This window comes from Coregonus lavaretus (assembly GCF_964263955.1).
Source record: "Coregonus lavaretus genome assembly, chromosome: 13".
Taxonomy (NCBI): domain Eukaryota; kingdom Metazoa; phylum Chordata; class Actinopteri; order Salmoniformes; family Salmonidae; genus Coregonus; species Coregonus lavaretus.
Window position 1 is genome coordinate 48,700,053 of NC_140000.1, and position 23,839 is coordinate 48,723,891.

General features: G+C 44.7%; 3 protein-coding genes across 3 annotated transcripts; 1 reads left to right on the top strand and 2 right to left on the bottom strand.

The window, feature by feature from the left end:
* Positions 1 to 637: 637 nt before the first annotated feature.
* LOC311139892 (mediator of RNA polymerase II transcription subunit 21) lies at positions 638 to 3,228 on the bottom strand. The gene is made up of 4 exons (XM_084174889.1): positions 3,043 to 3,228; positions 2,650 to 2,764; positions 1,966 to 2,066; positions 638 to 1,466 (listed from the first exon to the last, which is right to left on the bottom strand). The coding sequence occupies exons 1-4, from the start codon at positions 3,082 to 3,084 to the stop codon at positions 1,287 to 1,289; spliced, it is 438 nt and encodes a 145-aa protein (XP_084031015.1). The 5' UTR covers positions 3,085 to 3,228; the 3' UTR covers positions 638 to 1,286.
* Positions 3,229 to 3,378: 150 nt separating this feature from the next.
* Positions 3,379 to 6,002, top strand: LOC311139890 (FGFR1 oncogene partner 2 homolog). Its single transcript, XM_084174887.1, has 6 exons — positions 3,379 to 3,428; positions 4,359 to 4,512; positions 4,637 to 4,754; positions 4,983 to 5,125; positions 5,239 to 5,352; positions 5,447 to 6,002. Exons 2-6 carry the CDS (start codon positions 4,378 to 4,380, stop codon positions 5,582 to 5,584), a joined length of 648 nt encoding a protein of 215 aa, XP_084031013.1. The 5' UTR covers positions 3,379 to 3,428; positions 4,359 to 4,377; the 3' UTR covers positions 5,585 to 6,002.
* A 58-nt stretch (positions 6,003 to 6,060) lies between these two features.
* On the bottom strand, positions 6,061 to 23,223 carry LOC311139889 (transmembrane 7 superfamily member 3-like). The gene is made up of 12 exons (XM_084174886.1): positions 22,953 to 23,223; positions 16,320 to 16,474; positions 14,893 to 15,043; positions 14,252 to 14,372; positions 12,768 to 12,939; positions 12,457 to 12,634; positions 10,679 to 10,765; positions 10,163 to 10,243; positions 8,858 to 9,010; positions 8,614 to 8,711; positions 8,275 to 8,437; positions 6,061 to 8,182 (listed from the first exon to the last, which is right to left on the bottom strand). Exons 1-12 carry the CDS (start codon positions 23,023 to 23,025, stop codon positions 7,929 to 7,931), a joined length of 1,686 nt encoding a protein of 561 aa, XP_084031012.1. The 5' UTR covers positions 23,026 to 23,223; the 3' UTR covers positions 6,061 to 7,928.
* Positions 23,224 to 23,839: the final 616 nt, after the last annotated feature.

Sequence of the window (23,839 nt, forward strand, 5' to 3'; positions counted from 1 at the left end):
AAATGCATTCCAGGTGACTACCTCATGAAGCTGGTTGAGAGAATGCCAAGAGTGTGCAAAGCTGTCATCAAGGCAAAGGGTGCCTACTTTGAAGAATCTCAAATATAAAATATATTTAGATTTGTTTAACACTTTTTTGGTTACTACATAATTCCATATGCGTTATTCCATAGTTCTGATATCTTCACTATTATTCTACAATGTAAAAATAAAGAAAAACCCTTGAATGAGTAGGTGTGTCCAAACTTTTGACTGATACTGTATGTTCAGCACGTGGAGTAATGAGTAGGATTCTGTCTTTTCACATGCAAAATATATTGCATTTGATTAAAAGGCTTTATCTGCCGTACCAATGAAAATTTTATGGAAAAATTGTATGTTTCTGAATGATGTATGATGTTGGCAATATCACCGAGCGGCGCAGATTACTGTTCTATTTGAGCAGGGTGCGCCTCCCTCACCGAGTTCGCCCAGTCACGTGACAGGCCATTGCCCGGTTCAACCCAGGCTGCATTATCGAATCCCTTCAATATATAACACTTAAAAAACACTTTCAATTCAGGGCATTCTGAAAGCCATTTTTCTGTGGGGCCAAGGTTTGTCTGTGTTCCATATCAAAATGTGCAGCACTAACAATCCACATAAAATGCAAACGCTTGACTTTATTTTAAAATACCATTTATGCCAGAAAAGTATAAACAGTTGATAAAAACATGTTCATAAACCAAATAAAACACATTGGTATAAAATAATACAAACACGACAGGGCTTGCTTTTATAATGGTATTATTTGCTGGCATGCAGCATGTAAAATGGGCTTCTATCAATTTAGGATGGTTGTTCTTTTTACCAGCTGCTTTCAGTATGTACAAAAATGGCTACCAACAGAAGTCAGCAGACCCTTAACTAGCATCCTCAAAATAACCAGGGTTAAGAAAATGACAGCAGATGTTGACTCCGGAGCAGTGCTCTTTAATCCAAAATAGCGTGTGCTAAGAAAAGGACAGAGTAAACAGTTCCTTGCTGGCAGAACTCAAGGTCCTTGTGTAAAGGAACATGTGGGTTTATAGCTTGCCTCACTGAATTCCCCAAGCACCAACTTCCCAATGTCCTACTCACATATTGCGAGAAGGATTTTCAATAGATTCAGCTCCTTGAGAGGTCAGCTGTTCAGGTCCACCCAATGGGCTCCTTATTTGATTTCCTGTACACACTGGCACCCTCTGGTGTGTTTATGTGAGAAAGTGATGTGATGTGAGAATGTCTTTGCCCCATGTTGTGTGGGGTCATGATTCGGGCGGTGTGGGCTGGCTGGGCCCTCCACTGCGAGTACGAAGTTGTGACTGAGCAATATCAGCCAGGGCACCTTGGATCTTCTCCAGTAGCAAGTCCCCTCGGTATACCACCTCCTCGAGACGTGCCGCTGCATCATGATTCTCCTCCTCCAACTGCCGCAGACTGGCAGCCTAGGGAGAGGGGCAGGGAGTAAGACAAGGAAGGTGGAGGAGGGGAGAGGGGGTGAGGGGAAAAAGAGAGAGGGAAGAAAGTCCATCAAATCTCCATACAAAATGTAAAGAAATTGTAGTTATTTGAGGCTGAACTCATTGAAGTAATGTGTGCCAAAGTGAGAGTGGAGTGTCAATACTCCCACGTACACTTCTTATAAGGCGATTTACCCAAGCTATTTGTTTGTATGTCCGGGGCAGGGCTATAGTAACCAATGCTAATGATAGCCACTTACAAGTCTGACTTGGATTGTAACCAAAGTAGTTACAGATTCCAGCCAGTCCTCCCCCAGGCCCCATATGCTATTTTCAAAGTAAGAGTATAGCAATACAGAATTAGAAGTGAACTATCGCTTTCACTTGAAAGAACATACTATAATAACTTTCAACATGGGAATGGCACTCTAGTTGGAGGTTTTCCACTCCTGTTGAATCACAGGAGTCAATTCAACCTCCATACCTGTAGAGCTGCCGTGGACTCCTCACTGGGCAGTGAGTCAATCAGCACGTCCACATCCTTAGCTGTCCGGGCAATCAGTGCAGCAAATAGTTGTGCATACTCTAAGGAAAGAAAAAACAACCCCATTACAAATGAAAGGTGTAATCCGTAAAATGTTCATATGCAAATAGCGCTGTGCGGTCAATGTCGTGATTTCCGTCAAATTGTATTATATTTGGGCAACATGAGATTCAATTTGTATCAGCAAAGTGTCAAAAATGACTTTCACATTGCTGGTGGCTAACATATAATGTAAGCGAATGGCAAGGGTGTGTCTTGAATTTAGGTCACCCCGTCCGAAGGCAAACACACTGACCACTGCTCCAACTTGGGGAAGGTCGTAACAGACTTACATTGGCTAGGTTCATTACACAAACCCCTCAGAACGGGAAGCACTCCAACTTTCTTGCAAGTGCCTTCCTACGTCCGTCCTTGCCTCCAACTGCATCACAGGAGAGTACATCATAGAAATAGAATTAATGATTCTATTTCTGTGGAGTACATCCCACTTCTGACACCAGTGTAGCAAACGGTGGGTTTAAGTCTTGAACTCAGGTTGCCCGGCCCAAAGGCAAACATGCCCCAATGGTATCCCACTTGGATCTAATATTACAGTTAACATCTGAGCTTAGGGCAGGTCCTTACCCTCAGTGGGGTTAGATGGCTGGTCCTTGTTGATTGCTGTCTGAATGTTGTTGAACGAAGCAGGCGGCGCACACTGCTGCAGCACCCCGATTGCATTGCAAAACTGATCAGCAAGCTGAATGACATCAAAAACACGTCATGAAAATATTGTCATGAGCATATTGATTAAACAAAAACATAAGACATTAAATAACGTGATTGTTTGTTAGATAGCTAACGTTAGCTCAGCAAATCTTGCAACCGAGAACTTAGCCAACTAGCTAACTGTCATTATTCAGCCTAGTCCACTTCCAAATACTAAGAAGTCAGTCAACCTAAACGTGACATGACAATTTGCTGACCATTAAATCATTTGTGGGGTGTAATAATAGCTAAATTAAAAATGTATCGTACCGAATTCACTGCATCTTGAAGTTGCGTTAGCCTGTCCGCCATCTTTGTTGTTTCTCCCTCTCCTTGGATTTCCGGGCAGACTAGACGTTTTTTAGCGTGTTGTTGCCACCCGCAGGTTGGAGTACACAACGCACACAGTGAAAGAAAGAAAACAAAACTGGGAAAGGAGTATCAGAGATTTTATATAATGTAATCAGTATCTGATTGGGAAAAGTGTCTGATAGACCTAGCTATCCTAACTGGAATATAGAAGGAGGGGAGGCTATTCAGTTGGACAGCAGCGCAGCGCTTCTAATCTAAAGGATCCGGAACGTGCCCATACATTTCCCAGACTGCAGCAGGAACAACAGGAAGTGTACAGCTTGGCTAAGGAGTTTCTCGCTAAGGTAAATCTACGAGTATTGGTTTGTTTTATGTGTAATTTCACTTTTCTTCTTACAGCTAAGTATATCAAATGTTCAGCAAATACAATGCCAACATGAGACTCTTGCAGCTTTTGTTTGCTTGTATTTTCAGTGACCGATTCACCTGATTTCCGTAGCATTTAACTAGCTACTGTAGCTAGCTAACCTTGTTGATTCACTAGCTGTAAGGATACTAGCTAACTAGTATCTGACAGACAACTGCCTAACGACATCATTCCGATTACGACAGTCTGCTTGTAAGGAAGGTTATCAGCTAGCTAAAGTACCCTGTTCGAATACTTTGCAAACGCAAACATCCTTCTGGTGTCCACTGTTCAGTCACTGGGATTCTATTGTAAAACGTTTCCTAAACGGAAGCAAACGGGGCGGGACCTACCTGAATTTGTCCAGTAGAAACATTCGTTTTTCTCTGTTTGCTTCCGTTTGGTTCTTAAAGGGTAAACGGTTTACGTAATGAATACGCCCCTGCTGACCAGGAGATTATACGAGTTAGCTAGCTACTTAGGCAGGAAAGGTACATGAATGAGGGTCCAGATCAGATTATCATGTTTAGGATTGTTTGGATCTGGTGACTCTGACAGGATTTCAGTCCATTCATTTTGACAAGCTCAGGACATATGTGCCAAGATCTGAGTCAGGTGTTTATGTAATGGATGCCAAGGTGTAGCCTTGCATGATGAGTAACTTTGCCTAAGATCTGAAAAGTTACTTTAGGACTGATTTGATAAATATGGTTGTCTAGCACGTACTTATACCAATCCATTGCTTTCAAATCCTTGAGGGGCAGTGAGCAAGTGCACATTCTAGGGAGAAGGGGGAGAAATTTAATGATGTATTTGAGTTTGGTGAGGCTTTGGAGCGGCATCTTAACCTTATTTATTTTCCTTCCAGTGTACTTTTTCAAACAGGGATGACGTGTTCATTAGAAAATGTGTTGTCAGACGCCAAGTCGTTGGTGGAAAGACTTCGCAGCCATGACAATGCAGCAGAGGTACTTATTGAACAGACAACGTCCCTTAACAAGAGGGTGGAGGCCATGAAACAGGTAATGCCAATGTCACTGGTGGTGCAGCTCTTTTGATTGGTGTTCGAAAGCGTATGCACTTGCCTTTAACTGACCTTTATTGAGTTGAACTGAGTTGACTGGAGTTCTGTGTGTCTGTTTGCAGTATCAGGAGGAGATTGAATCGCTGAACCAGGTGGCCCGGCATCGGCCCCGTTCCAACCTCGTCATGGGCATCCAGCAGGAAAACCGGCAGATCCGTGACCTACAGCAGGAAAACAAAGGTAGAGCTGTGAGAGAGAGAGAGAGAGAGAGAGAGAGAGAGAGCTAAAGAGATAAAGGAGAGAGAGAGAGATACAGGAGAGAGAGAGAGCGAGAGAGAGAGAGGCTGAAAAACAAATGAAGCTACTCTGTTTATTGGTTTCATAATACAGGCTGAAAAAGTACCATGTATGGTTAAATCCACAGAAATGTGAGTATAATGTGTTTATCCATGTCTTCTCGCCCTGCAGAGTTGAGAACATCCCTGGAGGAACACCAGTCGGCCATAGAGCTCATCATGACTAAATACAGGGAGCAGGTCTTCAGACTCCTCATGGCCAGTAAGAAGGACGACCCAGCCATCGTCACCCAACTAAAGGAGCAGCACTCCACAGTGAGTGACGGACCCTCTACTACTGTCACATTACACTCAGGAGCTACCCTTTCCTCTTGCATCCAGGAAGTTCAAAGCAAATATTTAATTGTTTCTATTCTATGACTCTGCAGGAAATGCAAGTGCACATAGACAAGATCAACGAGATGGCTACGGTGATGAGGAAGGCAATCGAAGTGGACGATGGGAGGTTGTGTGAAGACGAGGAGAGGATCAAGCAACTAGAGGTGAGTCTCACAGGTTGTCTGTATTCTCTCTGTTTACTAAAAGCATTGAGTACTAACAGTACTACTATTTCAAACATACTGTTTTTTTGGGCAGCTGGAGAACAGTGGTCTTCGTGAGCTGCTAGGGATCAGTCGAGAGGCCTTCCTAGTTCTGACGAGAGAGGAGGCCTCGGATAACACATCCCTGTCTGCCCTGTTGACCAGCGCCGACATCAGCCTCCGGAAGAGTTAGGCCCACACCAGCTTGGAGAGACTGTATATATATATATATATGCCCCCCGCCCAGCCAGACTCCCAGAGAGCACTCAACAACGAACGATGCCCCAGGTCTTACTGCCACAATGCAGGAGGAAGCCTCGGCGACAAATGGGAAAATCCTCCAGCTACAGCAGTTTAGTCGGTCATGCCTTTTTAGTCTTGGCATGCATTATGCTGCCTGATGAGGCTGTGGGTTTTTAGAGTGTGAATGAGTGAAAGTAAGTGCTGCTCTTGAATGACAATAAAACACTTGAAAGAAACATGTTAAAGTTTGGCGAGTGCCCTCCAGCTGAAACCCAGTGGTGGAAATACCGTATGCATAAACAGGACTGTTTGAATGCACAACGTACAGTATGTAGACTAAATTGGACCTACTAGTTGCACCATGATGCATCACAACTTCACTGATGACACACTTTGGGACAAGAGGAGCAGAGAAACGAACACAAGTGATTTTTAGGAAAAACAATTTATTAAATAATTAACTAAATTTCTCGCACAACAAAACAGAAACACTGTAGACAAACAGCCCATTTTAAAACATGACATGGCACATGAAAAGGTACGGTAAGTACCTAAGAGCTGTAGTGAAAAATACTGAAAGGCAACCTTGACCTTTAAGAAAGCTTCATCAGTAATCTTAGTGCATAGAAGCATTTCCAAGTGAGGAATTTCAACAGTATGGCTATAACTTTGTTTGCCTCCTCACACCCCTGTGTGTTTTGGTTTGGAAACTGAGAAAAGTATAAATGGCCATTTCTACTTGCATTTCACTCTTTCCCATCCTTGACATTGTAATCCTAATCTGAATCCTGTCAGGTGATTCTGCTAATCATAAAAGAGCAAAACATCCTGTCGTGTGCAAATGGCGAGGATTTACAAAATCACTTGTGGGATATTACACTGCATCTGAGGATACCTTGTTCAGCACAAGAGGGAAAATAATCTCTTAAATTATCCACTTAATCAAGCTTCAATAATACTGAACATTTGGAGGAAAAACTGACATCGGTCATGGAATGCATTAATAAACCATTTCAGGTGACTCTGCAGGCAAATTCCTGTACACATTATTAATGCCTCAATAAGACAGCTTTTCAAACCAAAACACATACTGGGTGGGTAATAAGAGAGAAAGAACCTAAAGAAAAGTCCCACAAGACACATATTGGACTACCTTAAAATCAGTGTTTCGCCTATGTTCATTTAGCAGTGGTGGCTAAATTGTTGCCACTGCTGCAAAAATAAATAAATATATATATATATATATATATATTTTTTTTTTATTAATATATTTCTGCCGAGACACGCTTTTAAATGGATAGTCGTTGGCTCAATGATTGGAAGTCTATGGAAACAGCTAGCAGGACATTGTCATAGGGGAAACACAAATGCTTTACCAAACTAAAGCTGGCAATAAGGAACATCAACAGCAGGCCCACTTTAATGAAGTGTTAGGCCACCTGACAGCAAGAGGCTGTGACACTTGTCGTTTCCTCTTCCTGCTACTGCTCAACACGGAGGAAATCCTGAAGGGCTTGGCTAGATCACCATTTCCTATAAACATCAGTGCCCAGGATCCACCTACACCTGCCACTTGTGGTTTATGATTTTAGAGTGCTGTCAAACATTTTAGGCTGCAAGTTCCCACCGATACCAGTAATAGTGTTCGATGCAACAACTACGTTTCGCAAAATGGGTCCCCAAAACACATGCATATTTCAATATAACATCTCTCATATTTCTTAAAAATCTAATTGTTCATATTTGTAAAAGAAAATGAAAAAGAGTGGCATCTACATACAGTTTTATAAAACATGGTGTAAAAGTGAGTTTGCACACAAAAATGTTGACAAAACATAAAAAACAACATAGCCATTGGAGCTGAAATGGGCATACCCAGAACTCCCTGACAGTGGTGTCATACCCATTAAAACTGGGGGGACAAATATTAAGTGGCAGCGGTAACAACTTCCTCAGTACCCTCTAAGAACATGCAGCCAAATACCACAAGACTAAGGAAGTGCAACAAATCATGCTCAAAAACAATGCTTTGAAAATTCTCTGTGTGCACTTTGTGGGACACATTCTGCAGAAGTGACATGCCAAAGTTCCGCCCCGGGCATATAAACACTACCTTACTGGACTGTTACCATCATCAATGGAATCAAAAATCCATAATCTGGAATAAAAATGCTCCAACGCAATGGTGCTTTCCCTGTACTGTAGATACAGAGACAATGCCCCATAGCACCCTCCTAGTGGGGTGAATCGGTCTACCTGGCTGGGTAAAATGGGTCTGGGTCGAGTGGGTGGGTTTAAAGGAGGAGGGGTGTGCACTCGCCAGCGGACTCTCTCCGGCTAGTCAACTGTCGGGCACGGGCGAGGAAACGGGAAGGGAGTGAGGACGTGTGGTGGCTTGGGTCCAGAACGTTGGTCTTGCGGCGCTCCCGCTCTTGCAGCCACATGAGGTAAGGGCTGGGGGGGAAGAAGGCCCGTGTGCGTTCCCGGTAGAACTGTAGCACGATACCAGACACACCCAGAACCACCCACACTGTGATCATGATGAAATCTGGAAGACCAAGAATGAGAGAGGACAAAAAGGATGTTAGGGTGAAAGGTCAGAATCAGGGGGGGAAAAAAGGAAGAAAAGATTTTACTCACCGATGTCCTGGAAAGGCACATCAGTAAAGGCCTTGCTGAAGTTGTCGTTGAGGAAGCGCTTGAGGATGTTAAGAGTGATGTACGAGAGGCTGGTATAGATGTAAGCATTCACAGCCAGCACCACAGCATAGGCTCCAGCAACACCACACGTAGTGATGTTACCCTGCAGAAAGACAACACCCACACAGCAATATTACCCAGAGGCTCCATTTCCACATTTGTCCTCCCAAAGCGTTGAAAGTTCTAAGCCCTTCTTGAGTTTAAAGTGGGAGGGGACTATGACGTAGAGTTGGACAGCCACTGTAAAGAAAGTGCAGAAGGGTGGGGATCAGGGCCTACCTCTCTTGGCCAGCGCACAAAGAAGAGCGGTACCACGACCACGATGCAGCTGAACGTCACCCAGAACACCACATTCGAACGGAACACCTCCATGTCACCTGAGGAAGTGGTGATGATAACTTCTTTACCACGTCGTTACAATACTTTGTGTCATACAACTTTCGTCTGACTGAGCATTATCCTGCTTGAACTTGTAAATCAAATAAATAATAATCTGACGTAGGTGTTTTTTTGGTTCTTTTACCGATAGGCGTGAAGAAGACAGTGGAGGAGATGAGGAACCCCAGCATGAGACCGACTACGATGACACAGGACATGACCGAGCCGAAGCGCCACCAGCTCATCACCAGGATAACTCCCCCCACTACGCCAATCACTGCTGTCAGGGTCAGACGGACTGCAGAGAGGAAGCACACACACACACTTCTGTTCTGTCTTTCCACTAAAGCATGTGCTCTTCAGCATGTTGGAACCCGTGCTCCAACTTAATTACTGGAACATGTGCTTTTACAGTGAGATGTAAGTGGTCCTCTGTAGCTCAATTGGTAGAGCATGGCGCTTGTAACACCAGGGTAGTGGGTTCGATCCCCGGGACCACCCATACGTAAAAATGTATGCACACATGACTGTAAGTCGCTTTGGATAAAAGCGTCTGCTAAATGGCATATTATTTTATTATTATGTTTGTTCTATGCAGAAATGTGTTGTTTCACACTGAACTGTGTGCTATGCACAGGGGAAGTTTCCCATTGCGTCCTGGATGAGTTCTCTGGCATCCATCCATCAGCTCCACCATTGAACAAATCACATTAGGGTTAGGGTTAGGGTGTGTAATTCTCAATTAATACACTCACCGCCATCCTCTATGACTAACACATAGTCGCATCCACATACAAGCCAACGCTGACATCACCTTGCATATGGGGAGCGCGAACACCCATGCAAGTCATTCTAGGTTTACCCAAATCAACATACACAAACTGTAACATAAGCATAAAATGCATACGTGACATGTTTTGCTAGACCTTTTAGATTGCATGTGGGGCACATGTCCCATATTATCAATTATCTCCATACTATAACAACTGTACTGATTTAGCACTGTCTAATATGATTTAATTTCCCAGTTAAGAAGACCAACAGGAGTTTATTTCAACTGAGCTGACCTGATTGAATCACAGAAAAACTCTGTGCTTTCAGGAGGCACCGACTGGAGCTTCCAAATTAAAATAGGATAATGTTTTGGGGGAAATCATATTGATATGGCATGACTATCTAATTCGCATTAATGAGAGACCTGTGCCGATTAATGCAATTTGGCTGGAAGCAAAGCCAATTTGTATGGCTAATTTCATTCCAAAATACTGTATGCTTTGGAGACGCATTAAAAACTACAGAGGGAGTATAGAGATAACTGAACAAGCATATGACCAAATAAAAAACAACATAATTAATATCCTTATCAACCTGGCTGCCAAAAAAGGCAAGTACATTAGATAAGACAATGTCAACAATCTTCTTATCTTCATTTGAAATCACTTGAACTTACTGTCATAGTCCAGTTTTGTAGTTCTTGTGATCAGGATAAAAAAGAAAAACGCTGTGAAGCCAAAGCCCATACAGAATAGCTCTAAGAGAGAGGAAGATAGAGAGGGGAACAAGGGAGGAAAGTTTAATATGAGAAAGCAACACAGTAAACACTCCTCTATTTTCTAGCATGACATCTAGGACTGGTTTCCCAGACCCAGATTAAACCTGGTACTGGTCTAAAAACATGACCAGCGAACAGTCTATTTATAATTTTTCTTTCAAATTATTTTTGCCCATTATGTGGGAGCAACAGTTTACAACAAGACCTTTAACCTCCAGCCCATATTTCCATTAGCTGGCTGGCATGAACTTTGAATGAGAGTTGGACTTTAACACACCATAAATAGCTGGGATAAAGCAGCTATTTATTACTGGTGTTCTATGGGGAGGAAAAGTCCTGGACTTCCCAAACGTATCTTCCAGTGGTGTAGTGGAAAAGTCGGTAAGTCAACACTTGTTTCCCTTGGTTACTCACCACATTTGAAGAAGTGGTGCCCAAAGAAGCACACGAAGAGGCCAGCTAAACCAACGATGGTGAAGAAGATCATTGTGGATATCTTCCCTAGAAGAAAATAAGTACATCAGCCTTTAGTCATTCTGTCTTTCCCCATAATTGGTCTAACTTGTTGTTGGTCTAATAAGAGCAGCAGACCCTGTGTCGACGGTTTGTCTTTTTCCTCCTGCTCTGAAATTGCTCCATTGCAGTTTGTTACTGTTGATTAGAGTTGACATATGGGTTCATAAGTCAGCTGCTAATCAAAATAGAGACTGAAATCAGCTGACAACATATTCCTAGGGGACTGGTGTTGATCTTCCCTGGTCTGAAATGCACACTGTCCTTCAAGGTGCATTCCAGAAGATTTCCACGCAAATAGCCCTGAAGGTCTCAGCCAGAACGATTGCAGTACAGTAAATGTCTTCTGTGTAGAATGACATTATACTCTCCTTCCACTCAACAGAAAGTTTAGTTGAATAAGGTCCCAGGAAATCAGACAGGAATACTCAGATATGTCTCCATTATAGACACACTATATATACAAAAGTATGTGGACCCCTTCAAATTAGTGGATTTGGCTATTTCAGCCACACCCGTTGCTGACAGGTGTATTAAATCGAGCACACAGCCATGCAATCTCCATAGACAAACATTCACAGTAGAATGGCCTTACTGAAGAGCTTGTGACTTTCAACATGGCACCGTCATAGGATGCCACCTTTCCAACAAGTCAGTTCGTCAAATTTCTGCCCTGCTAGAGCTGCCCCAGTCAACTGTAAGTGCTGTTATTGTTAAGTAGAAACGTCTAGGAGCAACAACGGCTCAGACGCAAAGTGGTAGGCCACACAAGCTCACAGAACGGGACCACCGAGCGCTGAAGCGCGTAAAAATCGTCTGTCCTCAGTTGCAACACTCACTACTGAGTTCCAAACTGCCTCTGGAAGCAACGTCAGCACAATAACTGTTCGTCGGGAGCTTCATGAAATGGGTTTCCATGGCCGAGCAGCCGCACACAAGCCTAAGTTCACCATGTGCAATGCCAAGCGTCGGCTGGAGTGGTGTAAAGCTCGCCGCCATTGGACTCCAGAGCAGTGGAAACGCGTTTTCTGGAGTGATGAATCACACTTCGCTATCTGGCAGTCCGACGGACGAATCTGGGTTTGGCGAATCGAGGAATAATGGTCTGGGGCTGTTTTTCATGGTTTGGGCTAGGCCCCTTAGTTCCAGTGAAGGGAAATCTTAACGCTACAGCATACAATGACATTCTAGACGATTCTGTGCTTCCAACTTTGTGGCAACAGTTTGGGGAAGGCCTTTCCTGTTTCAGCATGACAATGCCCCCATGCACAAAGCGAGGTCCATACAGAAATGGTTTGTCGAGATCGGTGTGGAAGAACTTGACTGGCCTGCACAGAGCCCTGACCTCAACCCCATCAAACACCTTTAGGATAAATTGGTATGCTGACTGCGAGCCATGCCTAATCTCCAAACATCAGTGCCCGACCTCACTAATGCTCTTGTGGCTGAATGGAAGCAAGTAACCGCAGCAATGTTCCAACATCTAGTGGAAAGCCTTCCCAGAAGAGTGGAGGCTGTTATAGCAGCAAAGGGGGGACTAACTCCATATTAATGCCCATGATTTTGGAATGAGATGTTCAACGAGCAGGTGTCCACATACTTTTGGTCATGTAGTGTATATTGACTGATGTTTCCCTGCAAAAATACCTTTTTGGCCCTGTGCTGGTTGTCCCACTTACCCAGAGTGTCGCAGCCATCCAGGGTGGAGGCGAAGCTGCAGGCGTAGGTGTGGACAGGGATATACGAGGAAGAGGTGTTAATCACTGGGTCTCTGACTATGACGGAGTAGATTACACCCTGGCCCGGGATGGAGCTAAACACTACCTCCGTCTTATCATTGGACGAAAGTGTCATGAGCTACAGGGAGAAAAAAAAGGAGAAAAGCTCACCATACCATTACACCACAACCAGCAAGTTTACAGTCTACGATCCCAATCTGTATTTTTATACATATCCATTTTGCACTACATTCACGCTGTCATCAGCTCACCCTTTTCCCATGCTCTGTCATGGTCTGGACGTTGGCCACACTCTGGATGCTGGTGATGAGGCTCTGCTCTGATAGGTCGCTCTCAGGCAGGAAGTACTGGTAGATGTCGTACCTCAGGCGCCAGCGAGTGTTTTCACCCACTTCAGTGTCACAGGCGGGCGGATTGGAGCCTCTGAGGAGGTGCCAACAGAGGTCAGTTCACAATGGATTCTGAAAGTTTGCTTTAAAGTACGAATGCGCATTTGGGGAAACTGCGCCACTGTTCGCCCCAGTGACTTTGTTATTGTTTAGTTGATGAAAACAGAGCAGAGAAGCGTCCGGCAGCATGGTAAAAATAATTGCTGTACATATTCTGCTGTTCTATCGCGTGTGCAATGATGTCAGAGGGGAAAACAGTGTTCGTTGTTTACAGTAACTTCTTTGTTGTTGTAATATCCTAAACGGACATGGCTGTTTCACCATTAAGGATTCTAGCTTTAAACAGAAATGTTGTAGATTATTTTACTTTTAAAAAATTAAAATATTTTTCACAATTAAATAAGATGGCTCAGAAGAGCCGTCACAAATAATTATAATAATACAGCAATATGAAAATGCAACAGAAAGGGCAGTAGTCTCAATTACAATTTAGAGACTACGCAAAACAAGTGTCTCCATCACTTTTATCTTATTCAAAATCTTTCAAAATCTTTGTGACTCTTTTTGGTTTCGCCACAGACCTCCCCAGACCTCTTTGGTCTTTTGCTTTTTGAATCACTGCTATTCGAAATCTTAGTTTCTTTTTCTTCTAGGTAAATTCAGATACAGTTCTGTCAACAGACCACAGGCCAATGTAACATTGAAGCTGCTTGATGCACAACAGGAAGATTGTGTGTGTGTGTGCTTCCTCTCTGCAGTCTGCTTGGGCCTGACAGAAGTGCGTGTGTTTCCTCTCTGTGGTCCACGTAATGCGAGTAGGTACTGTATGTGGAAATACTAAAAGACAGCACTTCCCATAGCCTGGTCACTAGATCGGTTTGTGCCATATTGGCAACTCCTATGATCATCATCTCACCATAGCCTGATTAATAGCAACAAAGTATTTTATTTATTTCCATAAAGAAATATCAATGATTTCCCTATCCCAAAATGCTGAAGAGGTTGGGTTCCACTCAGTGTACCTCGCCACTTGTGGGTAAAGCTCTTTTCTCCACTAAAGCACATTCCTAGCCAGAGCCCTGCCATTAAGACATTTCTTACTCTGCTTCCACAACAATGAAAAACACACTAATGTAAGACAGCACATAGTGCACTCATAAGATTGCTTTGTCTTTCAGTCACATGACTATTTCTTTGACTAATTGTTGGCTTTTCACCAGGGTTAACTTTAAAATGTATAAACCAAAACATATGCAGAGAGTGCCCTGCCTCATATGTGTTTGCAGTGAGACAGAAGTGGTTAAATCCAAGTGGTTAAATCCATAAACCCTCTAGTGTGTTGTTACCTTGAATATCCAATATTTGCAGGTGCAAAGCGGATAGTAGTCTCAAAAAGGTTGTAGTGGAGATATATATTTGGGTCAATGTCCAGGTCAAACTCCAGATTACAAGCTCCAGGGACTGGGTCTGCAGAGAGAGAGAAAACACATCTAATTAAAACCAGCCAATCAAGTCATTGTTTTTTCTTGAAGTCCATTAACAGTGCAGTAGTAGCAGTAGTAGACTGAGTTAGTACCATTGGTCTATGCAGATGGCCTACTGGTGACTTTAGAGAAGTTGTAGAGTGCAGATTACTCTACACAGATACAATCAGTTTGGTGGAAGGCAAAACAGCTTTGAAGTTTGTCCTCAGTTGACTTTCTATTTGTTTTGTTCAGTAATCCAACTGACATTCTTGTTTTGGGGTTCGTTTGAAACGGACTCTAGGTCTACTAGACACACTTGCTATTGCTTTAATATGGTATATGGAGTGGTTAAAACAATGGTGGATTGAGGGTGAGTAGTGAGAGGTAAAATATCCTGGAATGCTAACAGTGATGTAAGGTAACATAGCCCCTTGACAGGTAGTGGGAGGTCACCTAAAACTGTAGAGGAATTGGTGTATTATTTTGGGAAGCGGAGATGGATGATGGAAGGGCATACATACCAGAGCTGGTGTAGGGGAGGATAACCCCTGTGCCGGACACAGAGTCCCCATCAGCGGCCAGCAGGAACCAGGAGAGCGTGGTCTGACCGGGGATCAGGGGTGAGAGAAGGCCTGAGTCCACCGCTGTTAGAGAGAGGCCCAGCCCTGGCATCTGCCCAAAGTAGGAAGGAATGCAGCTGTCAGTCAACCAGACAACCAGAAAATCACTCAAATAGTCAGCCAACAACACATCCCTAATCTATCCAAATCGGTCACAAAAACAAAGCCTGAAATCCCATGAAGATCCATGTTCTAAAGCTCTAAGTCAATCTTTAGTTGATTACAATGCACTGAATGCACTGATTTGCCTGAAGGTTTCAGTTACTCTCAATTTTCTCCGTATCCTGGCAAATAATGTCTCCATTGTGAGTAACTCTAACGTAGTAATTACCATACTACCACCATGCTATTACTGCTTTATTCCTCCGTATTGTAATGTAAAGTACTACTGAAACGTGCACAGTCGCCCGGCTGACCATCTGTTCTCACATAGCTGTAGGCTATACCTGCCAGATGGTTTAGACAGTGGAGAAAGAACGACTTGTGGTGATATTCACTTCCAGCTGACACTCATTAACTGTCTATGCCGTGTTTGGTACATTTGCCCTTTTTTAGCAGACGCTCTTATCCAGAGCGACTTACAGTTAGTGAGTGCATACATTTTCCTACTGGCCCCCCGTGGGAATCGAACCCACAACCCTGGCGTTGCAAGCGCCATGCTCTACCAACTGAGCTAAACAGGGCCACAGTTGGGGCCAGTTTTCATGTTGACTTCACTACAGTCAGAGCATGTTTACTGCTTTAGCCTATTCCCACTATGAGTTAGGACTACTTTGATTTAGGACTACTTTAATTTAGGACTACTTTAATTTAGGACTACTTTGAGCTAGTTCAAAGTGTTTTCAGTTGTAAGAGGGAAAGGCATTCACACAGGTTTCCGTCAAGACCAAAGAGCTTGTGATCAGCCCAACACATGACAGCTCTACTCAGTCAGAGTGTCTGCAAATCTCACAAGACTCCACCACAAGTGGGTCAGTAGAAGGGGTTTGTGTGTGTGATAGGGAAATAGGCGATTGTTTCTTCACCCAACCCTTAGGTTCTCTGGGACCAAGGCCAGGATTGGTCAACCCATCTTACCCTTGCCTCATGCCCCGCCTTCCTCCCATGATGTGCAACCAGTCTGGTTGCACATCATCTGACTTCCCTCCAAAAGTCAGCGGACCAATCAGTGCCAATCGTGTGTGTGTGTGTGCGTTTTTTCGTATGTACGCATGTGTTTGATATGGTAATAGGCAATATTGAATGAATGAACACTGACCTGAATTAGACTATTACATAAATCTATTTTACTGTGAGCATGTGTGTTTGTACGCGAGCCAGTGTCTTACCTTGTTGTAGGACAGCGTAGCATTGCTGTGCTGTGTGTGGAACTGGAGGGTGATGAAGGCCACTTCAGGGGGGATTCTGGAGACCACTGCCTGCACCGTCTCGTTCTCATTCATACTCACGTTCTGAAAGGTGTTAAACAGGAAAACCACGCGATCTGAGAGAGGAAATAGATGTTACAGCATTATTTACATTTACATTTTAGTCATTTAGCAGACGCTCTTATCCAGAGCGACTTACAGTTAGTGAGCGCATACATTTCCATACTGGCCCCCCGTGGGAATCGAACCCACAACCCTGGCATTGCAAACGCCATGCTCTACCAACTGAGCTACACGGGGCAATTCCCTACCTTCTGGCTGTCCTGCAGTAACTCACTTTGAGGGAAGTAGCTATAGAGTAGCTAATATCAGGCCAGGGTGACAGGTAGCTAAAGCACATTTGTTGATTTTGTAGTCCGGTCAAAACGGAATGATTCTTAACACTCCCAAGTCCCAACTTCGGCAGACAAGTTTCACATTCTCACTGAAGTTTCTAGCCAAAAGCATAAACTAGTTAGCTGGGGAGGGCTCATCAGGACGACTGACTGAACCGAATCCACCCACTCAACTCTCGCTGCCCGACATACGTTATCAATTTTGGGTACAAGGCGTGTCTGTATAGCCTCTCCCTGTTTATCATTGGTGAAACTATGAGCTTTTCAGCAATGCAGTCATTATATAGAGTTAATAAAATTTACCTAAGAAATACTGGTCATTTACTTGAAGAAATTTAAAGTAACTGCATGTACAAGAAGAGAAAGTGTCTCACAGGAGATACGGCTAATCGAAGGATGGTCCCATTCTTCATTTCACTATGGCTCTGGAAAGAAAGATGGTGAACATTGCTACTACCACAGCATGATGCTGTAGCAACAAAACAAAACTTTATATTGGTGATATGACATACACTATATATACAAAAGTATGTGGACGCCTCTTAAAATGTGTGGATTCGGCTATTTCAGCCACACCCGTGCTGACAGGTGTATAAAATCGAGCACACAGCCATGCAATCTCCATAGACAAACATTGGCAGTAGAATGGACTTACTGAAGAGCTCAGTGACTTTCAACGTGGCACCGTCATAGAATGCCACCTTTATCATCCTAGGCTATCCACAACCTGTTACTAGGTTAATTTATATACAGTGGGGTCCGAATACTGAGCTATATTTTATGCTCAATTTTTTTTGAAATTATATTATTTTATACTAATACAATTGCTCAGAGAAAGAGTAATACTTTTTTTCTCAAAAAGGTAGGGGTAAAAAATATTTAAATACCATTCAATACCTCACCTTGCAAGGATAACAGCACAGCCTTTTTCTAAAATGTTTTATGAGTTGGCCAGCCGTAAGTGTGAATGTCTTTCCAGTTCTGCTGTTCTGATTTCTGTTGAGGGCCCACTGATAAATCTCGCACAGGGACCCGTGACAATGTGGTTACACCTGTGGTTGTGAAAACATCATCCAGGATGTGGGCCTATTGTATGTACCTCTGAGAATTGACACCTTCAATCCACAACATATACCAAAAACAAGCCAGGCCAGATCCTCACACAAAACAACTATTGTATTGTAACTATTGTGACACTGCTTAGCTAATCTCCAAATAGGCTACTGGTTGTTCTCACTGCTTGTGTATTACACTTGGCTTTTTCACTTTCTACTCTCTTGCTCACCTTCCTTTGTACAGCCTTTTTGTCTACTTTTCTGGTCTCTCTGTCTGTCCATACCTCCTGAATTGTCACCTGTCTTTCTCACCGGTCTCTTTTCTCTCGCTGTTGAATATTCAAACACATGATGTCACGTCTACTCCTGCTCCTCCCCTCCGGCGTGCGACGTCGCCGGAATACTAACCACCGGTCCTGGGATTCTTCATTACGCACACCTGGCATCCATCATTACGCGCACCTGCAGATCATTGTGATTCACACCTGGACACCATTACCTTCCTTATTACCTCCCCTTTATATGTCCCTCCCTTACGTTTAGTCCTTAGTCGGTATTGTTCTTGTGTCCATGCTATATCGCCACTGTTACGCTGTCTCGTTTCATGTTTGTTGTTTTATTAAACGTTTCACCTGCACCTGCTTCTCGACTCACAGCGTCATTGCTACAGAATACCGACTAACCATGGAAGCAGTAGGAAATTCGAATATCTCTCAGACGGTCGATGAACAGGGTTATCTTCTACGTCAACACCATGACCAGCTGGCACAACTGGGATCGGCTATGGAGGAGGTTCTTCAGTGTGCAACGTCTCGAACACACCCAGGAGGCGTTGCCTTCATCCAGCAGAGGATCCTCTACAACCAGCCGACCCAGCGAGCCAGCACATCAGCCCATTCAGCAACCCGCTCAGGTCAGCGATGCCCATTTATCCCTCCCGGGATAAATATGACGGTACACCATCCAAATGCCGTGGCTTCCTACTTCAGTGCTCCCTCTATTTTACACATCAGAGGGGAGCTCCCACCACCGAGAGGTCCAAGGTTGCCACGGTGAATTCTTTGCTGACTGGGCGGGCGTTGAAATGGGCTACGGCCGTCTGGGAGAGAGGAGAGGAGGAGCTTGATTCTTATGAGGGGTACATGGCTCTGTTTAAATGTATTTTTGATCATCCCCCGGAGGGCAGAGAGGGAGGTGAGCGGCTACTGCAATTATGGCAGGGGAACCAGACAGCTGCTGAGTACGCGCTCACCTTTCGGACAGTAGCAGCATCCAGTGGATGGAATGAGCCGGTGCTTCGTACGCTATTTAGAAGAGGTTTGTGTGAAGAGGTCCAGATGGAACTGGCTTGTCGAGACGACAACCTCACCGTGGAAGCACTCATTGCGATGGCCATCCGTCTGGATAACCTACTTCGGGAGCGCCGGTACTCTCATCGCTTCTCTCCCTCCCTCAGTGAACACTCGGGATCAGAGTCTGAACCCATGGAGGTAGGGGTCACTCGTCTCCCCGCGGCAGAGCGCCGCAGACGGATACAGCTGGGGCTCTGTCTGTACTATGAACAAGGCGGGCACAAGCTCCAGAGGTGTCTGGCATGTCCGAATCCAGGATCCACAAGAGCAGAGGGACAGTCACGTGATCTTCCACCCCCTAGGGCAGGAGTGAGTATTCCATCTTCATCACTGTCTACTAGGCTCTTTTTGGTGTCCATTACACTATCTGACTGTCCCTCATGTACTGTGTCTACAGCGTTTGTGGATTCCGGTGCCACAGGGAACTTTATTAACCATACCTTTGCCTCCTCTCTTAACATCAACTCATACCCGCTCTCCTCTCCTTTTCCGGTTCAAGCCCTGGATAGTCGGCCTTTAGGACCCGGAACAATCACCCACATCACTCAACCACTCAACCACTCACCCTCACCCTCACCGGCCTCCCTTGGCTTCAACGCCACAACCCTACCATCTCATGGTCGAGAATGAGAATTATAGACTGGTCACCCGAATGCCGGAGGACCTGCTTCCCTGTCCCCTGTGGTTCCAAGTCGGTTGAGAGTCCTGTGCCCAACATCCCGGAGGTATACCAGGACCAGCGGGAGGTATTCTCCAAGACCCGCGCCACCTGTCTTCCTCCTCATCGCCCCTGGGACTGTACCATCGACCTGCTTTCAGGTTCTGCGCCTCCGCGCAGATGCATCTACCCTCTGTCGGTGGCTGAGACCCAGGCCATGGAGGAGTACATCCAAGAGGCGCTCCAACAAGGTTTCATTCGCACGTCCACTTCCCCTGCGTCGGCTGGTTTCTTCTTCGTGGCCAAGAAGGATGGAGGGTTACATCCCTGCATTGACTACAGAGGATTCAACGAAATCACCACCAAGTATCGGTACCCTCTTCCATTGGTGCCGTCAGCCATCGAGCAGCTCCGCGGGGCCCAGGTTCTTTACCAAACTGGACCTGCGGAGTGCATACAATCTCATCCGCATCCGGGAGGGGGATGAGTGGAAGACTGCATTTAGCACGATGTCTGGTGATGCCAAATGGCTTAGCCAATGCTCAGTCAGTGTTCCAGGCATTTGTTAATGAGGTGTTCAGGGACATGCTCGGCCGCCAGGTGGTCGTGTATATCGATGACATCCTGATCTACTCGGCTACCCTGGAGGATCACATCATTCACGTTCGAGCAGTCCTGGAACGCCTCCTCGCCAATCACCTATTCGTCAAGGCTGAGAAGTGCCAATTTCACCAGAGGACAGTCTCCTTCTTAGGCTACCAAATCAGCCTGCAGGGTGTGACGACAAGAAGGTAGATGCAGTCAGGTGAAGGCCAGTTCCAACTACCATAAAGGGGTTACAACGGTCTTTGGGGTTTGCCAACTTCTACCGCCGCTTCATCAGGAACTTCAGCTCTGTCACCGCTCCTCTCACCTCCTTAAAGGAGGGCCCCGTAGGTTGGTGTGGAGCCCAGCAGCCGAGGCCTTCTGTCTACTCAAAGGACGTTTCACCTCTACCCCAGTACTCAAACACCCAGATCCCACGACATCCTTTGTGGTGGAGGTGGACGCTTCAGAGGTAGGCGTGGGGGCAGTTCTGTCTCAACGACAGGGTAACCACAGAAGTTGTACCCGTGTGCGTTTTACTCTAAGAAACTGTCCCCTGCGGAGAGGAAATACGACATCGTAGTTGGCATTAGAGGAGTGGCATTAGAGGAGTGGAGACACTGGCTGGAGGGCACCAAGGAACCATTCGTCATTCTCACCGACCATCGGAACCTGGAGTACATACGGACAGCGAGGAGGCTGAATCCGCGCCAAGCAAGGTGGGCCCTTTTCTTCACGAGGTTTGACTTCACGCTGACCTATCACCCAGGTTCTAGGAACACCAAGGCTGATGCTCTGTCCCGTCTCTACGGGGGTGGGTCCTGCCCAGAATGCGCCCATAATTCCATCCTCCCGAGTCGTAGCTCCTGTGGTCTGGGACGTTGATGCGGACATCCGCCAGGCTCTGGAGAGGGAGCCCGCACCCACTAATTGTCCCCTGGAGCGCATTTACGTTCCCACAGGGATAAGGGATCGGCTGCTGACCTGGGCGCACACAGCTGTCATCGCTGGACATCCAGGTATTTCTCACACTATCTCTGGGAAATACCGGTGGCCCACCTTAGCGCAGGACGTCACTCGCTATGTCAACTCCTGTTCCATATGTGCTCAAACCATGTACCCCCGGAACGCTCCAGCAGGGAAGCTCCTGCCGCTTCCCGTGCCTCAGCGACCCTGGTCACATCTATCCATTGACTTTGTAACCGATCTCCCCTCCTCTGACGGTTTCACCACCATTTTGGTGGTAGTGGATAGATTTTCTATCCTCTTCCTGGTCTCCCCACTGCTCTCCAGGTCGCTGAGGCACTCTTCCAGCAGGTCTTCTGGCATTATGGCCTTCCGGAGGACATCGTCTTCGATCGTGGCCCCAAATTCACATCACGAGTATGGAGGGCCTTCATGTAGATGCTCAGGGTCACGGTCAGCCTCACTTGCAGGTACCAGCCTCAGTCCAACGGGCAGGTGGTGAGGATGAACCAGTAGCTGGGGAGGTTCCTGAGGAGTCACTGTCAGGACCGGCAGGGTGAGTGGGCACGATTACTTCCATGGGCAGAGTACGCCCAGAACTCGCTACGTCATTGTCAACTGTATTCTCATCGTGACCGATTTTAAAGGTTAGACTGAAAAAGAAGCATGACTGCCATGGAGGGTTCTTTTCCTTTCGTTTAACATGTGATGAGGGGGGGATTAAGCAGCCAATTCCTAATGCCTACTTCTTTCTCAAGCATTAAATCTGTCAATGGCATCCAACCTGTTCACTAGGGCCAATCCGAAGATGCCTTGCAGTGCAAATAGACCTACATTTCAATTATATGTAGCAGTAAAGGAATTACATTCCATGAGAGGAAAATCTATTTTTGAATGCTGTGCATCTTGGCATTTCAAGGGTGGGTGTATACAATCAGCATTTTATCCTATGTTTAGTGTAGCATATACATAGCCTATACAACCTGGGTATGAAATTGAGCGTGAGATAATGCTTATTTTATTTTTTACCATGAACAATAATATTTTGAAATCCCAGACTAATTCCACATAACTATTTTACTGTTGAAGACATATTGAATATTTTTCTTCCACTTTTCCAGCAACTAGTACAACTGTCTTCACCTCATCATAACCCAAAATATAAGGATGTTTTACTCCACTGTTTATGTTTTTGTTGACATTTGAGTCGTTGTAAAAAAACAAAAAACACTATGCCATTTCAAAATACAACTAGTTAGTCCATGACATGGACTATCAGCCCGTGCATCCACAGTTCCATCTATGAATTTGAGAGTGGTTCATACTTCTCCAGCCTCTGAATGTGAAGACTAACTACAACAATAGGTAACATCCCCAAAATAGGAATGGTTAACAATTCATAAAGTTAGTGGAGTGGATATCTCTGATTCAAAGAAGACGCAATGTATGTTCTTCATTTAAAACAATAAGACGCTAGCTAGAGTTTGATTGGCTTTCAGCCAGCAGCCTTGACGTAATCTAAAAGTTATTCAAGTTAATCTAATGCCAATTTTATTTGAAAACAAAAGCATAACATGACTTACTTTCCACTTGTGCTACAACTCCATCACAGACCAAGAAAGATACAAATATGTATATTAGCCAGGAGGACAGCATTTTCTTCAGGCCCACGTTCCTACTTAGTAGTCTTCTACATTCAATGGAAACACAGTTGCTGAGATATTCAATAAAGGCTTTCCTGCAACAGGCCAGTGCAACATAGCGTGCCTACGAATTCGTTTTCATTGCTTTTGTTGCTTCAGCGGAACAACTCCAACCACGTCCGGCCGCTCAAACGTACTGCCGATATGTCAACTGCTGCCAGCCACTTCCTTTCTCCAGCGAGACGTCAAAACAAACGGGGCAGGTCCCAATCCCAGTCCGAGTGTGCGTTCCAGAGCGCCTAGATTGTAACCTTTCACCGAACAAAACAGCAACTGGGTGATTCTCATGAAACCAGTTTTAAACATGCCTGTAGCAAATTGAGTTACAAAACCATGATGCATCTGCAAAAATCAACTATCATTCTGAGGACTAAGATGTCTCGTTTTTGGCAAAGTGTCTTATTTTAAATACATTTGTAATTTTCGCCAGGATTTTGAAAATGTACATACCAAATTCTCATTACCGAAATGCATGCAGATTAGATTCTCAGGCCCACATTGTATACAATTTTACTTTAGAAAAACCAAACTTATTTGAATAAAACACAAAATATGTTGCTGTAGTTTGTCCATCAATCATAAAAATGGAATGCTAGTTGAAATTTACATTAAACTATCATATTTATTAGGTACTGTAACACTTTTTCAAGTTCGTGTAAAACTCCAATCAGTATTATTAACCCATGATGCATAATCTAGAGGAGTAGTAGAGGTAAAGTTAATTTATTCATTTAAAGCCTTCAGAATTAGGTTCTTATTCTCAAACA